The 13,667-nt window shown below is 38.7% G+C and overlaps 1 protein-coding gene across 2 annotated transcripts; it reads left to right on the forward strand.

The window, feature by feature from the left end:
- Window positions 1-5,447: 5,447 nt before the first annotated feature.
- On the forward strand, window positions 5,448-8,611 carry LOC112198096 (protein DETOXIFICATION 16). 2 transcript variants are annotated; one of them, XM_024339144.2, is made up of 8 exons: window positions 5,448-5,838; window positions 6,353-6,897; window positions 7,085-7,171; window positions 7,258-7,314; window positions 7,405-7,643; window positions 7,830-7,948; window positions 8,072-8,158; window positions 8,253-8,611. In XM_024339144.2, exons 1-8 carry the CDS (start codon window positions 5,557-5,559, stop codon window positions 8,316-8,318), a joined length of 1,482 nt encoding a protein of 493 aa, XP_024194912.1. In that variant the 5' UTR covers window positions 5,448-5,556; the 3' UTR covers window positions 8,319-8,611. The 2 variants fall into 2 exon arrangements, with proteins under 2 accessions (XP_024194912.1, XP_040373673.1); XM_040517739.1 differs by lacking the exon at window positions 7,405-7,643.
- The last annotated feature ends 5,056 nt before the right edge of the window (window positions 8,612-13,667 follow it).

Below are 13,667 nucleotides of genomic sequence, written 5' to 3' on the forward strand. Positions count from 1 at the left end.
AAATCCGTCCCATAAAAATGTTCCAGATTATGGTTATATCTAAGAAACATCGTTGGGGGATACCTCAATGCCAGAACCTATTCTTGAGAATGTAGAGATCTTTGTAAACTACACTAGTATACATGAGACGTGAGAGAGAAACTCCATCATCATTGATGATGTATTCGCCTACTCCGTTGCGCGTGAGATTATTGAGTTTGATGACATCGAACCTCACTCTGTTGATGAATGCCAACGTAAAGCAGATTGGCATAAATGGAAAGGTGTGATCCAGGTAAAAACTGGATTCTCTACCAAAGAGGAAAATATTTGGGCATATCGTGCCAATACCACCTAACACAAAACCTGTTGGACATAAATGGGTTTTCATTAGAAAGCGTAATGAGAAAAACAAGATCGTAAGATACAAAGCTTGCCTTCTGGGGCAATGTATCTCACAACACCCTGAAATCGACTATGGGGATACATATTCTCCCATAATAGACGTTATTACGTTTTGCTACCTTGTCAGCTTGGTAGTTTCAAAAAACTGAACATGCAGCTTATGGATGTGGTCACTGCATATCTCTATGGGGATCTAGATACGAAAATATATATGAAAGTCCCTGAGGGACTTCAATTACCCAAATCAAGTGGCTCTAGACCACGAACCGTATTTGCAATAACATTGAAAAGCTCAATATATATTAAAACAATCCAGACGGATACGGTTGAACCGTCTAAGTAACTACTTGTTTGGGATGGGATATGTCAACAATGAACTATGCCCGTGCGTTTTCATAAAGAAGACAAGTTCCCCATTTGCCATTGTCGTGGTTTATGTTGACAACATGAACATCATTGGAACCCTTGATGAGTTCAGAGAAACCGCTGAACATCTAAAATCCAAATTTGAGATGAAAAATCTAGGGAGAACACGATTCCGTCTCAGTTTGGAACTTGAGCACTGTATTGATGGTATCTTGATTCATCAATCAGCTTATATCCAAAAGACGCTTAGGAGCTTTAATGAAGATAAAGTTAAGCCTGCAAGCACCCCTATGGTCATCCGTAGTCTTGACCCTAAAAAGAATCCGTTTCATCCTAAGGATGATGACAAAGACGTACTAGAGGCAAAATTGCCCTGCCTAAGTGCAATAGGCACATTATTGAACTTAGCCCAATGCACAAGACTGGATATCTCATTTGTTGTGAACTTGTTAGTTAGATATAGCTCTGTGCCAATGTGACACCATTGGACTGGCATAAAAGATATCTTTCGATACTTAAGGGGTACAATTAATATGAGTTTGTTCTATCCCTACAGAGAAAAGACGGATTCGGACCCATCATACACCAAAGTCGCCGATGCCGACCAGCGCTTTCTATCGCCTCCTTAAAACATGAATGATGTTTTGGAAGGTTTTGTTCATGCTGGGTATCTCTTTGACCGACACAAAGGTCGTTCCCAAACTAGTTCACCATGGGAAAGACCATGATATCTTGGATGTCTAGAAAACAGACTCTTGTCGTTACATCTTCGAACCATGTAGAGATTGTAGCTCTTCAGAAGCTATTCGTGAATGTAAATGGTTAAGATCCATAATTAAGCATGTTCAATGCACTTATTGTTTGAAGTCTACCACAGATGAACCTATGAGCATTTATGAGGATAATACTACTTGCATAAAACAAATAAAGCAAGGCGACAACACCAAGCACATATTGCCTAAGTTCTTCTAAAATCAATAACAACAGACTCTCTTCAAGATCAAGGTGAACTAAGTTCAATCTGAGAACAATGTGGTGGACTTATTCACTTGTCATTGCCCAAATCTACTTGCAAGAAATATGTGAAAAACATTGGTCTACGGAAGTCATCCAAGCTCCCATGATCGCAGTCACCATAGGGAGATGCAGACATTAGGGAGAGATGTCTATATGTTTTGATCTCAAAAAATGAAGGATGTGTTGTATTCATTTTCTCCTTCGACTGAGGTTATTTTTGTCTCACTGGATTTTTGTTACTCGGCAAGGTTTTGACAAGGCAACGAAAGAAGCACTGACATTTGGGCAACCTGAGGGTAAGTGTTTAAGGATACGTGAATATGTGTTGACTGGCCCAAACTCTGATTACTTGTATCAGTTGTAATCAAAGGTTGTAAAAATCGTTAGGCGCTACTTAGACGGTAATTAAGGGACCTAGGCAGTTTTTTTTTCTTTCTATTTTGATTTTATTTTTATAACATAAAATTATACTAGAGGAAACACAAAGACCATATAATTGGGAACAACTTGGCCATGACCTTTTCACTCAGCCCACAAAAAAAAAATATATATAAATATATATATGGGGAAAAAATGCAAATTGTACCCGACCTTTGGCCCATTAGTAACTTTAGTACCTGACAAAAAAAATATATCACTTTGGTGCCTGAAGTTCGGACCCCGACCCAATATTAGTACCTAAAACATTGTTGGCCGTTACGGCTTTAGCCATGTGACAAACTTTGAGGGGTATTCTCGTCCCTTCACTCAATCTCTTCTTCTTCCTCTCACTTTCTTCGTCTTCTGCTTCCTCCCAACTCTCCTTGTTTCTCTCAATCTCTTCTTCTTCCTCAAGCTCAGATTTCCAATCTAGCCACCCACACTATGCCAATCAAATCTCGCCGCACAATCCACCATTCTCCGTCGCCGTCGCCGTCGTCATAACCCTCGCTCAAACTTCACCCGAAACAAGGCTGAGAGAGAAAGAAAGAGGTTCGTACTTGGCGGCCATAGATGGAGTTCGGGTCTGAAATCGGACGAGTTTGGGTCTGTGGTAAAGCCAGGTATTACCCATTGCTTCACCTTCATTCCCCAATTTCATCGTCCCTCTTTTCAACTCTTAATGCTCAATCTCCCATTGCAATTCGCAGTCCTTTGCCAAAAACATATGACGAATTTGTGGTGGAAGAAAAGGAAGAAGAAGACTTTTCTTGCTATTTTGAACAAATAGCTTCGTCTCCTTATCGCCGACGTCTTTCTGGGGTCAGATCGTCCAGCCGACAACTCAGGAAAAGGAATTCAAGTCGGAAAGCTTTGTGTTTTCGACGAATTCCGGTTGTTCTTTGACGAATTCCAGTGACTGATTGGGATGCATGAGGTATAGAAATCACTCTCCTCTTCCTTCTTCACGCTCTACATGATGGGTATCACTGGTTTTTGAATTCGATCAAGTTTTGATTAACTGGGTTTTGGTTGGTTTCGGGGTCTGACACAATTACCATCGCCAGTAGCTTTTCTGGCTTCGTCGCTTCATCGTTGACGATGTGTGAGGTATAAAACTCGATCTTCTTTTGATACTCTATATGTTGGTGTCCTTGGTTTCGATTTGTCATCTAGTTTTGATAAAGTTGTTGTTTGGGGTATTGTCGGCTGAGTTTCTGGTTTGTTTCTGACGTTGATTGGCATTCTGGAGGAAGAACTGCTTGGTGATGTTCATTTTAAGAATCTGTGTAGTGGAGTGCAAATCCGAGTGTGATTGGATGGTAGCAAGGTGTTGGCTTCGAAGTTAGAAAGCTTCCTGTTCAGTGATCGTATTCGAAACTAGACACAGTAGCAATACCCATGATTAATACAGTGAACGTAAATTTCAATTCTCACACTCCATGTGTATTGCTACTGTTCTTCTCGGTGCAGAAGTGGAATGGGTTTGTGGATACATGATTATTGTTGGCTCTATGATTATTGTTGGCTCTATTGTATTTTAATTGATTATGCTGGAAAATGAGATTGGCATGTTGATTAGCTACTATACTGAGAACCGAAAAATATGGAAATTGGGTTGTTGTTACAATCTTGGATTAAGTGCGTTACTAGAAATGTGATATTAGTTGAGTTTGGTCATGAATTAGAAAAAGATAATGAAGGAAAAACATGAGTGGGTGCCTTTGTATTCTGCGTTTTGATATTCAACAGTTGGGAGGAAGAAGAAGACGAAGAAAGCAAGAGAAAGAAGAAGAGATTGAGTGAAGGGACGAGAATATACCCCTCAAAGTTTGCCACATGGCTAACGCCGTAACAGCCAACAGTGTTTTAGGTACTAATATTGGGTCGGGGTCCGAACTTCAGGCACCAAAGTGATTTTTTTTTTGTCAGGTAGTAAAGTTACTAATGGGTCAAAGGTTGGGTACTGTTTGTATTTTTTTCCCTATATATATATATATATATATCATTGATTCCTGGCCTGTCTCTCTCATCGTTCTTCTTCTTCTAAATCAATGGTTGTACTGCTCGCAAGTCCACCAGAGGTAATACTCTAAGGAAGCAACTGGCGACTCTCAGAAGTCGGCGCCGACCACCTGAAGAGTGAAGAAGATGGAGCAGTCAATTTTGGCCGACGTCGTCGTCGAAGTAGTGAGATGTCAGATGAGGAGGAGATAGAGAGGGAGTAGATTTCGGAGTGGGTGAGGAGCTGGAGGTCAACGACGGGGACAGAGTCGAGGTGGTGGTGGTCGACGGTGGCCGTGGCGCCATTGAAATAAGAGTGATTTCGGAGAAATAGATCTATTAGTCCGCCTACTCCGCCCAGATGATTAGGCCGATTAATCACCGCCTAGGCCAACTAATCGGCCTCCCAAATCCTTGCCCACCTACCTCACTGAGTTGGTATTAATCACGGCGGCCAGCCGCTGCCCAACGCCTAGTCACCGCCTAGGTGACTTGGGCAGCTGAGTTTTAGAACAGTAGGTGTAATAGGGTAGAATCTCCTAGATATTCTAATCAACATTTGAGTAGCTTTCCTTGTAATCTAAGATTTGTACTTGTGAACCTCTATATAAATAGGTCTCTATTATCAATGAAAGCACACAAGCATTCTCCCGAATCTCTTTCTCTACAACATGTCCGTATTTTTTATGTTAGTATTTTTCATTACATTTCGTTTTAAACACGTAGTCTCAAATTTTAAAATTTGCCAAATTATTCAGGTATTTTAACGTTTAATTCCTGTTTCGAATATTACTAACTATGATTTATATATATCGTTAACAGATTGATATGGAAATGTGTATACATAGTATATGGGAATGCTTTCCACAAAAGCGACTCATTTAAACGCCCAAGTCTAGAGACTACTGTGAGCTAGCTTGTGCGTTTATTTGATTGGTTTCAGATTCGAGGAATTGAAGAATAGAGTTTTGAAAATCTTTTAGAGTATCTCCTAAAAGATAATATTTAGGGATTGACAGTTCTCAACTAGTAGTTCTACTCTGCCTCCAATTTTGACTACATATCCATTAGAAATACCAAGACATAAAGAAAATATCTTACCAGGCATGACCATGGCTGTATGATGGAGCTTTAAAATTGTATATTGCTCCTATAAAAAAAAAAAAATAAAAAATAAAAAAATTGTATATTGCTTTTCTTGATTTCTTCCCACATAAAGGAATTTATAACGTGACAAAGATGATTTCAGAATTCAGACAAAAGGAAAAACAAAGGAAAATTTGGCCCAAAAAAATCAGCACTATGTGGGCGCAGTCAATGCTCTCAACTTGAACACTTGCTCTTTGAAAACCAAGAACACAACCAATGGCTCACGAAGAACAATCTGCTGGTCTTGAATCACCCTTGATTCCAGTTCTGCCCCAAGAACATGCATTACAATCAACAAAGGGACGATTCACGGAAGGAGAATTGTTCGGGGAACTGAAGAAGCAGTTATTGTTGGCAGGGCCGCTGGTATCATCAAATTTCTTGTTGTTCGGTATGCAGGTTATTTCAGTCATGTATGTTGGCCATCTTGGGGAGCTATCACTTGCAGGTGCTTCCATGGCCACTTCTTTTGCATCTGTGACTGGTTTGAGCTTGATAGTAAGATGTCTTATCCTTTCAATCTTTCATCTTACATAATAAAATATAGTCTTTTAGTTTCAACATTGGGAGAGAACAGAGAAAACAGAGCGACCTGGAACCCTCAACGAAATATAATAGACAAGTAGTCTACTTAATTAGTCCTGGCACTTATTTAGTATCCTTATGTATGGACAGTAACTGAAAATCCAATAATCCGTTTTCCCCCTCTCAGTTTAACTATTCCAATATTTGATTTACTACAAATGATACAATTTAGCTTTTTACAAATCTTCCTCACTTTCGGAAAGCCTGTTTAGTCATTTTGATTACTAAAGAAATCATTTGAATGGTTTGTTGAAATGAAATCTCTAATCTCTATGTTGTTTCACTTTGCTTGTTCAAAGTTACTTGACTAAACAATTGCTTGATATTTGATAAAGGTGTTCTTCAAAAACAAAAGGGTGTTTTGCAAGATAAAAATCGTTGTGTATGGCAATAACAATAGTATCTGTTCTCTTAAATTGGTGAACAGATAGGAATGGGTAGCGCATTAGACACATTTTGCGGGCAGTCGTATGGAGCAAAGCAGTATCATATGCTTGGTGTACACATGCAGAGGGCAATGCTTGTTCTTCTGCTGGCCTGCATTCCTCTTGCAACTATATGGTTCAATGCAGGCCACATTCTCAAATTCTTCGGTCAAGATCCAGAAATTGCCACTGCCGCTGGAAACTATGCTCGTTTCCTGATACCTTGCATTTTTGCTTACGCAGTCCAACAATGTCATTCCAGATTCTTGCAAACCCAAAACAATGTGGTTCCTATGATAGCTACCACAGGTATTGCAACACTAGTGCACTTGCTTCTCTGTTGGCTTCTGATATACAAGACCAGCTTGGGATATAGAGGCGCTGCTGTCGCGATCTCTATCTCATATTGGATCAATGCATTACTCTTGGTTGTTTATATCAGAGTTTCTCCTTCTTGTATACACACATGGACTGGATTCTCAAAGGAGGCATTTCATGGAATTCCCAATTTCATAAGACTATCTATTCCTTCAGCTATAATGATCAGGTACTTTTATTTATGTCGCTGTGGTATAACATTGCACCGATTACAGCATTAGAAGCCAGTACCAGATTGTTTGTGCACATCCAAATACATAATTTATTTTTATTTTTTATTTTTATTTTTTTATGTATTTGAAGTTCTTAAATGTTAGTACTTTGTTGGTTGTTTACTGTTTTATTTCTGCGAGCAGCCTAGAAATCTGGTCATTCGAAATGATGGTTCTCTTATCCGGTTTTCTTCCAAATCCACAGCTTGAAACCTCAGTGCTATCAATCAGGTGTGTGACATTAACTCGAATGACTAATTGAAATAGATACAACTCTGATAGTAGTTAACTAACAGTGAATTTGTCACATGTTTCAGCCTTAACACATGCTCCATGTTATACATGATTCCTCTTGCATTCGCAGGTGCAGCAAGGTTTGTCTAATGCATGTCTCTCTTGTGCATAGTTGTCTGAACAGTTCTTTCCTGGTCTTTATATCCATAATTCCATATAATGTGTCGTAGCACAAGAGTTTCAAATCAATTGGGTGCCCGGCAACCACAACTAGCTCGTCTAGCAGTAGGTGTTGCACTATGCATTGTTGTTACTGAAGGTATTGTGGCTGCTGCAATACTGATACTGGGTCGAAAAGTTTGGGGCTACTGTTACAGCAGTGAAAAGGAAGTTGTCAGTTATGTTGGGCAAATGCTTATTTTGGTTGCGGTATCCCACTTTTTTGATGGACTTCAATCTGTGCTTTCAGGTTTTTTCCCATTTTGCTTAATTTCTGGTCTCATAAAAAACCATTTCTAACTGAATTATCTGGTTTTGAATTTATAGCGTCCCCTGAGTTCATTAGGAATTTTACTTTCAAAATCAAGTCCTATCTACTCAATGTGAATTTCTTTTATTTTGATGAAAAGACTCTAAAACTAATTTACAAATTCAGGTATCATAAGAGGAAGTGGACAGCAGAAGATTGGAGCATATGTAAATCTGGGAGCTTATTATCTTATGGGAATCCCTACTGCAATATTATTAGCATTTTTATTCCACATTGGAGGAAAGGTGACGCCAAATCCTTTCACTGTTTGTCTTAAAATTTTAATCTGTTAAGTTTCTTAATCCTTCTGGGAGGGAATATAACACTACTCAAATCATACTAAGACAAACTAATATGTTCTTTTATAGGGTCTTTGGATGGGAATCATTGTTGCGCTATTTGTGCAAGCACTGTCTCTTGCAATCATAATCTTATTCACAGACTGGGAGAAAGAAGTAAACTACTTTCATATGGTGTTTCATTTGTCAACCTCTATTACAATAATCTCATGCTCTTTTATTATTATTATTATTATTATTCATTTTGTAGGTGAAGAAAGCTTCTGATAGGGTGTACAACACACCAACCGCGTCTAATGCATCATCCGTAAGCTGATGTTGAAGAGGAATGGTTAAGTCTACTATTAGAAAAGAAGTGGAAAGCTTATTCAGTCCTTAACCGATCGAGTACACTACTATTTCGTCTTTCGAACGCATCTAAGAAACAGCGGGAGACAAGTCTAATTAAAATGTAGCATATGATTTTGAAGTCATGTTATGCCAGTTTGGTCATATGGTGTACGTTCATATCATTTCTCCAATTATCGTTCCTTAATTTACACAACACTGTAAACTGGGTATATATAGTACAGCTATCTAATTACTTAATGGAAATTAACCAACTTTTAATATTGACGGAGCTTTTTCAAGTGGACAGTGGTGTTGGAGGTATTGGGGTAGTGGTCAGAGATGACTTGGGCACGGGTATTGCCGCTATTGCTAGGCATTTTTTGCATGCTCACTCAGCGATTAATATGGAAGCTGAGGCGTGCAGAGCGGGTCTTCTGCTTGGTATTCACCAAGGTTGGTCGGATGTAGTTATTGAGAGCGACTCTACCCTTCTGATTGCTGCACTCAAGAGTGAAGAGGATAATTTCTCGGAGGTAAGTCGGGTTTTTGACGATTGTACAGATTACTTATCTGCTTTTCAGTCTGTTGAAATTCGACATATTTACCGTGAAGCAAATGGTGTTGCACATAGACTTGCACACCTTGCTAGCTACTTGTTGCTTGATGATGTTTGGTTAGATGAGACACCTGCTATTATTCAGGATGTTCTCTACGAGGATTATTGTAATGCTTCTATTGTAGCACGGGATTCAGGTTTTATGTCCCCCCCCCCCCCCCCCGGTTGCAAAGTACTAATATTAATATAATAAATGGAACCGGGCGTGGGGCTGAGCCTCCCAGCTAGGCTGGGTTCCAAACCCCTTTCAAAAAAAAAAAGAGTTCCTTACCATTTTGAATGGTTCAAATTTTCGAAGGCGAATCAAATTGTAATGAATCTTAGCTTACAGCAACTTGTACAAATAATACTAAACTAATATGATACAATAGTCTACATCACCGATATTTGGTTCTCCTATTCTTATGTGCTTAATCGGAAGATAACTGTTAATTGCGGAACTGAACAAGTGCTTTATGTATCCCAGAATTCACTATTGCTTCATAATTTGTGTATTATGCTATCTTTGTAATATCCAAGGACTCCCAAATCGCATTTGTACATACATGGATTGGAGGTTTTCGAGATAATTTCAAATGATATTATGAACGTCCTTGTCCTTCCACAAGCACAATCTGAACAAGTTAACCAATTTCGCTAGGGAAATGACGATAATAATGAATAAAAAAACTCTATTAGTCCTATACTTTACATGTAGTTTTGTAGGTGAGGAAATGCAGTGTGAAGTATGAATAAACTCTCTTAGTCTGATTCATTATGTAATTGTCCAGGTTTTAGTTTTGGTCTTTGCAAGCTGATTGGTTAAGTGCCTGTATAGTTATCTAAGCTCAAGAAGCCAGATCGAGGTCTTTATTCGTTCCTCTAATACAGTCATCACTTTTCCATTGCCTCTTTTATATAAGTTTAGGAGACAGATTGGAGTCGATTACTACTTTCTTGTTATTAATTATTTGATTTTCGTAATTAATAGGGACCAAAGTGAATCATCACGTAAGCTATATGGGTTAAAACTTTCACTGAACAACTGCAAACCTTGAGCGATTTCAATTTAAAGGAAAGCACAATGTGATAATTGATAAGGAAAGAAAAAGAAAATAGGAAGAAGCACACAGACTACAAAATAAGTAGTGTAGAGAAAGGAAACTAGGTAGCTATGCTTGTTTAATTAGTCTACAGTAATTGAGGAATCATAGTTCGAATAATTTGGTATCTAGCCAAAAACAATTGGATTGATTGATACTTCGAACCAATCATTCAAATTTCGGTTTCAGTACTTCAAATTTAAGAAATTTCAAAGAAAGTTTCAATTTCTGTGGAAATTTTAGTTAAAAATAATAAAGAAATCACATTAATTGTATTTATAAAAATATATTTTTGAATGAAACTTTTATATAGACTAAACTAACGTATAATAAATCTATGTATTTATTAATAAGAGTCTCGAATTTTCTGAATTCATTTCCTAATACATTAGACAGAGCAAAATATCACCAAAAAAGTTTTCTTTCTACAAGCTAGGTTTCCCCTCGTTAACAATTTTCCTCGTCCAGCGGCGCACCCTCGTTGGTGCGGGCCTCTGGCCTCTTTCACGCTTGGCGCATGCAGCCAAACGAGCTCTGGCCTTCGTGGCAGTGTTTCTCTCAGATGGAAAGGATGGTGGTGACCGAGTTTTGGTCGTTGTTCAGGGGACTGAACCACTCGATCTCGATCGGATCCGAATCTGATCTGAGGTTGAGTGTGTTGGATGGTAGGATAGGCAGCATGGCTTGGCATGGGATGGCTGGGGACAGGCAGTTTGGAGGGATGGGGTGGAGGATTGGTGTCATTGAAGCCACGATTCGATCTGTGGTTCGGGGGTTTCGTATTCTTCACCAGTGCTTTGGTTTTTGGGGTTCAGATCGGTCGGCGATTTGACTGCTATGGTGACTGGGCTTTGGACGGAAACCGGGACACTACAGAGGCGCGGTGATGGTGACGCTATGGTGGCGGCAGTGTTAGTAGGGCTGTGGTGTCACTGGATTGGGCTGGAATCTTGCATATTCCTTGCTGTGCCTAGTGCTTCTTGGGCCTGGGCTTGGGCTCTGGCTTTAAATTTATTTTCTGTTATATATTATTGTTGTTTATTTTTAGTTAATTATGGCCTTGTGCCAGCAATGAGTCTCTATCACTTTATGGTAGGGTGACGTCACTACTACAAAAAGTTAATCACACAACCGAATAGAAATCATCTGTTGTGTGTTTAAGTAAACTATATTATACAACGGTATTAGTGATGTTCTGTTGTCTGAATGTCAACAAAATGATAACTTTTTTTTATCAAAACTACATTGCATAATAGAATTAAGTATTGTCCGTTGTCTGAAAAAATTCAGCGGCAGATTTCCCTTAACTCTAGAGTCTTGGTTGCCTCTTGAAACACTGAATTTTGGGCTACTAGATCTAACGGTTTCACTATTTCCGTTGTATGATTGAAAAACTGAGCACCAAAGTTTGAGGAAGCTTGCTTGAATGTCTTTCCCTAAATAGGCCTAGTGCAAGCTATAGAAATTGTACAATAGATTTAAGCTTTTCTGTTATGTGAACTTGGAACTAGACGGCAATATTTTGAGCCAAAATGTTGTAAGCACCATGTTTCCCCCCATGATTTCACATTTTGATTTTTAATGCTGCAGTCAGACTATAGTTGGTGAGGTTTCTGTTGTGTGAATAACTTTGAATTTTTTGCTAGGTTTAATTGCCATGCCACATCGTGTCCAAAAGGAAGAAAAATATAAAACAAAACCTAGCTAGCCTCTTGACCCTCTCTCTCTCTCTCGACAGAAAGCATCTCGATCTCTCTCAGTTTTTGAACCCTCTCAACCCCTTCTCTCTTAGTCCTCTCTCAATTAGATTTGGATTGTTGTCCTTCACTGGCCTCCTCTGCCTAGGTTTGTCTGTGGTGCCCCTAATTCACTTTCTCTTTCCTCCATCTCTCTCTGAAAATTTGAGATTAGGGTTTTTTTTACTGAATCCCCAAATTGTGTGGACAAGATTGGCGGTGGTTCGGGTTCGGCAAAGTAAAGACCATCTCGCTTCAATTTGCCGTCGATATGACATCAGTCCCTTCAACTTCAAGCCCTTCACCTCTATCAGTCCATCGTTTCCTTCTCTCTTTCACCGGTTGTTCTCTTAACTGAGCCTTCTTCCTGCAAAGTTTCACTCCCATTTCCTAATCTTATTTCTATTAGACTTATACAATTCCTCAATCTCTGAAAACCTAATTTTGATTTCAACTTTTCTCAGGACACTAACAATCTCAGACAAGCTCTCAAATACTCGTCTCAAATGCTCTTCGAGCTCCAAACCTCGAGGCTCTCGCCTCATAAATACAACAAACTCTGTAACATCTCGTAGCTCTTTGCTTGATTTTTCCTTGTAATTAAACTGATTTGATTTGGTGTTTATAACCGGAATTTTGATTTATGTGTGGCAGTGATCAATTTTGGCAAATATGCGAGTATTTAATGAGTTGAGGACACTGGCAAGGATGAAAGTAGGCTAGGCGTTTCGATCATTAATCTGTGTGAGCTTGTTTAGCACGCTGGCAACATCTTACAGAGATTGTAAGCCAAAATCCCTCGAGTTCTTAATGAGCAACATTGTTGAAATCAGGAAAAGAGGTAGTTGTTTTGTTCATAACCAGCTACCAATGTATCGTCATTTGGGTCATATAGATTGTGCAATTAAGTTCTATGTTTGACTTTGTAATCCTTCATGTAATATGCAGATTTGAGTGCAAGCTATTGGGGGGCTTCATAGATTTAGAAAATAGCTTTGGAATTTTGATTGGTTAGATATATTATCTAATTCGTAGTTGAGTACCTAATTCATGTGAAAACTATAATGTCGGGTAGGCTTCATAATCAGATTTATAGCCTCTCTTTTGATATCTAGGAACTGACTAGTTTTGGACATATTGCTGCTGCATTGGAAAATGAAGGAATTAGTTCCTTCCTTTTTGACTTTACTGGAAATGGGTAAGGCTGTGGACCTTGGTATTTGAGTTTAACAGGTTTTATGATCAATTTTAGTACATTATTGCATGCCCAAATATCTTTGTGCTGATTTAGCTGTGGTATTTGTGTTTTCTGGGAAAGTGAAGGTACCTTTCAATATGGTCACTATCGTATAGAGAGGCCGATGACTTGCATGTTGAGCAAATCGTGTACCAATTGCAATCATTGGGCACAGTAAAAGTGTATTTTCAGGTTACAAATGGTATATGATTTTGGCTTATTTGGTTATATGGTTTTGTGTTCTGGGGTTGGTTTGGCTAGCCCCAATCATAGTTTTAGCAAGTTACAATAAGTTAAAAATAAAGAAAGATTGAAAGTTTGTGAAGAAATTGATTATAAACAAAGATTGAGTACTATCTTGATGAGTTAAAGTGTGCCAACTCTTTAAGTATTTTAAAATTTTGAGAACAAATATTGCATGATGCATCAATGCTTCCTTATTTGTTTCCATATATGCACAAACATGTATACACAGTAGTACTTCTTTAGTTTTTTTTACTGAAGGCATAATCGTGTTAACCGCATTCTGATGAATGATCAATATTAGTTAGGTGGATCCTTTTGACGTTTTTGATGCGTACTTTGGGGGAATCAAGAGGCATGAGCTTCAATACGTCAACTTAGGAAATCAAGGCCTTGACATTTAGTAATTATCGAGCTGTGA

This window comes from Rosa chinensis, chromosome 4, assembly GCF_002994745.2.
Source record: "Rosa chinensis cultivar Old Blush chromosome 4, RchiOBHm-V2, whole genome shotgun sequence".
Lineage (NCBI taxonomy): Eukaryota > Viridiplantae > Streptophyta > Magnoliopsida > Rosales > Rosaceae > Rosa > Rosa chinensis.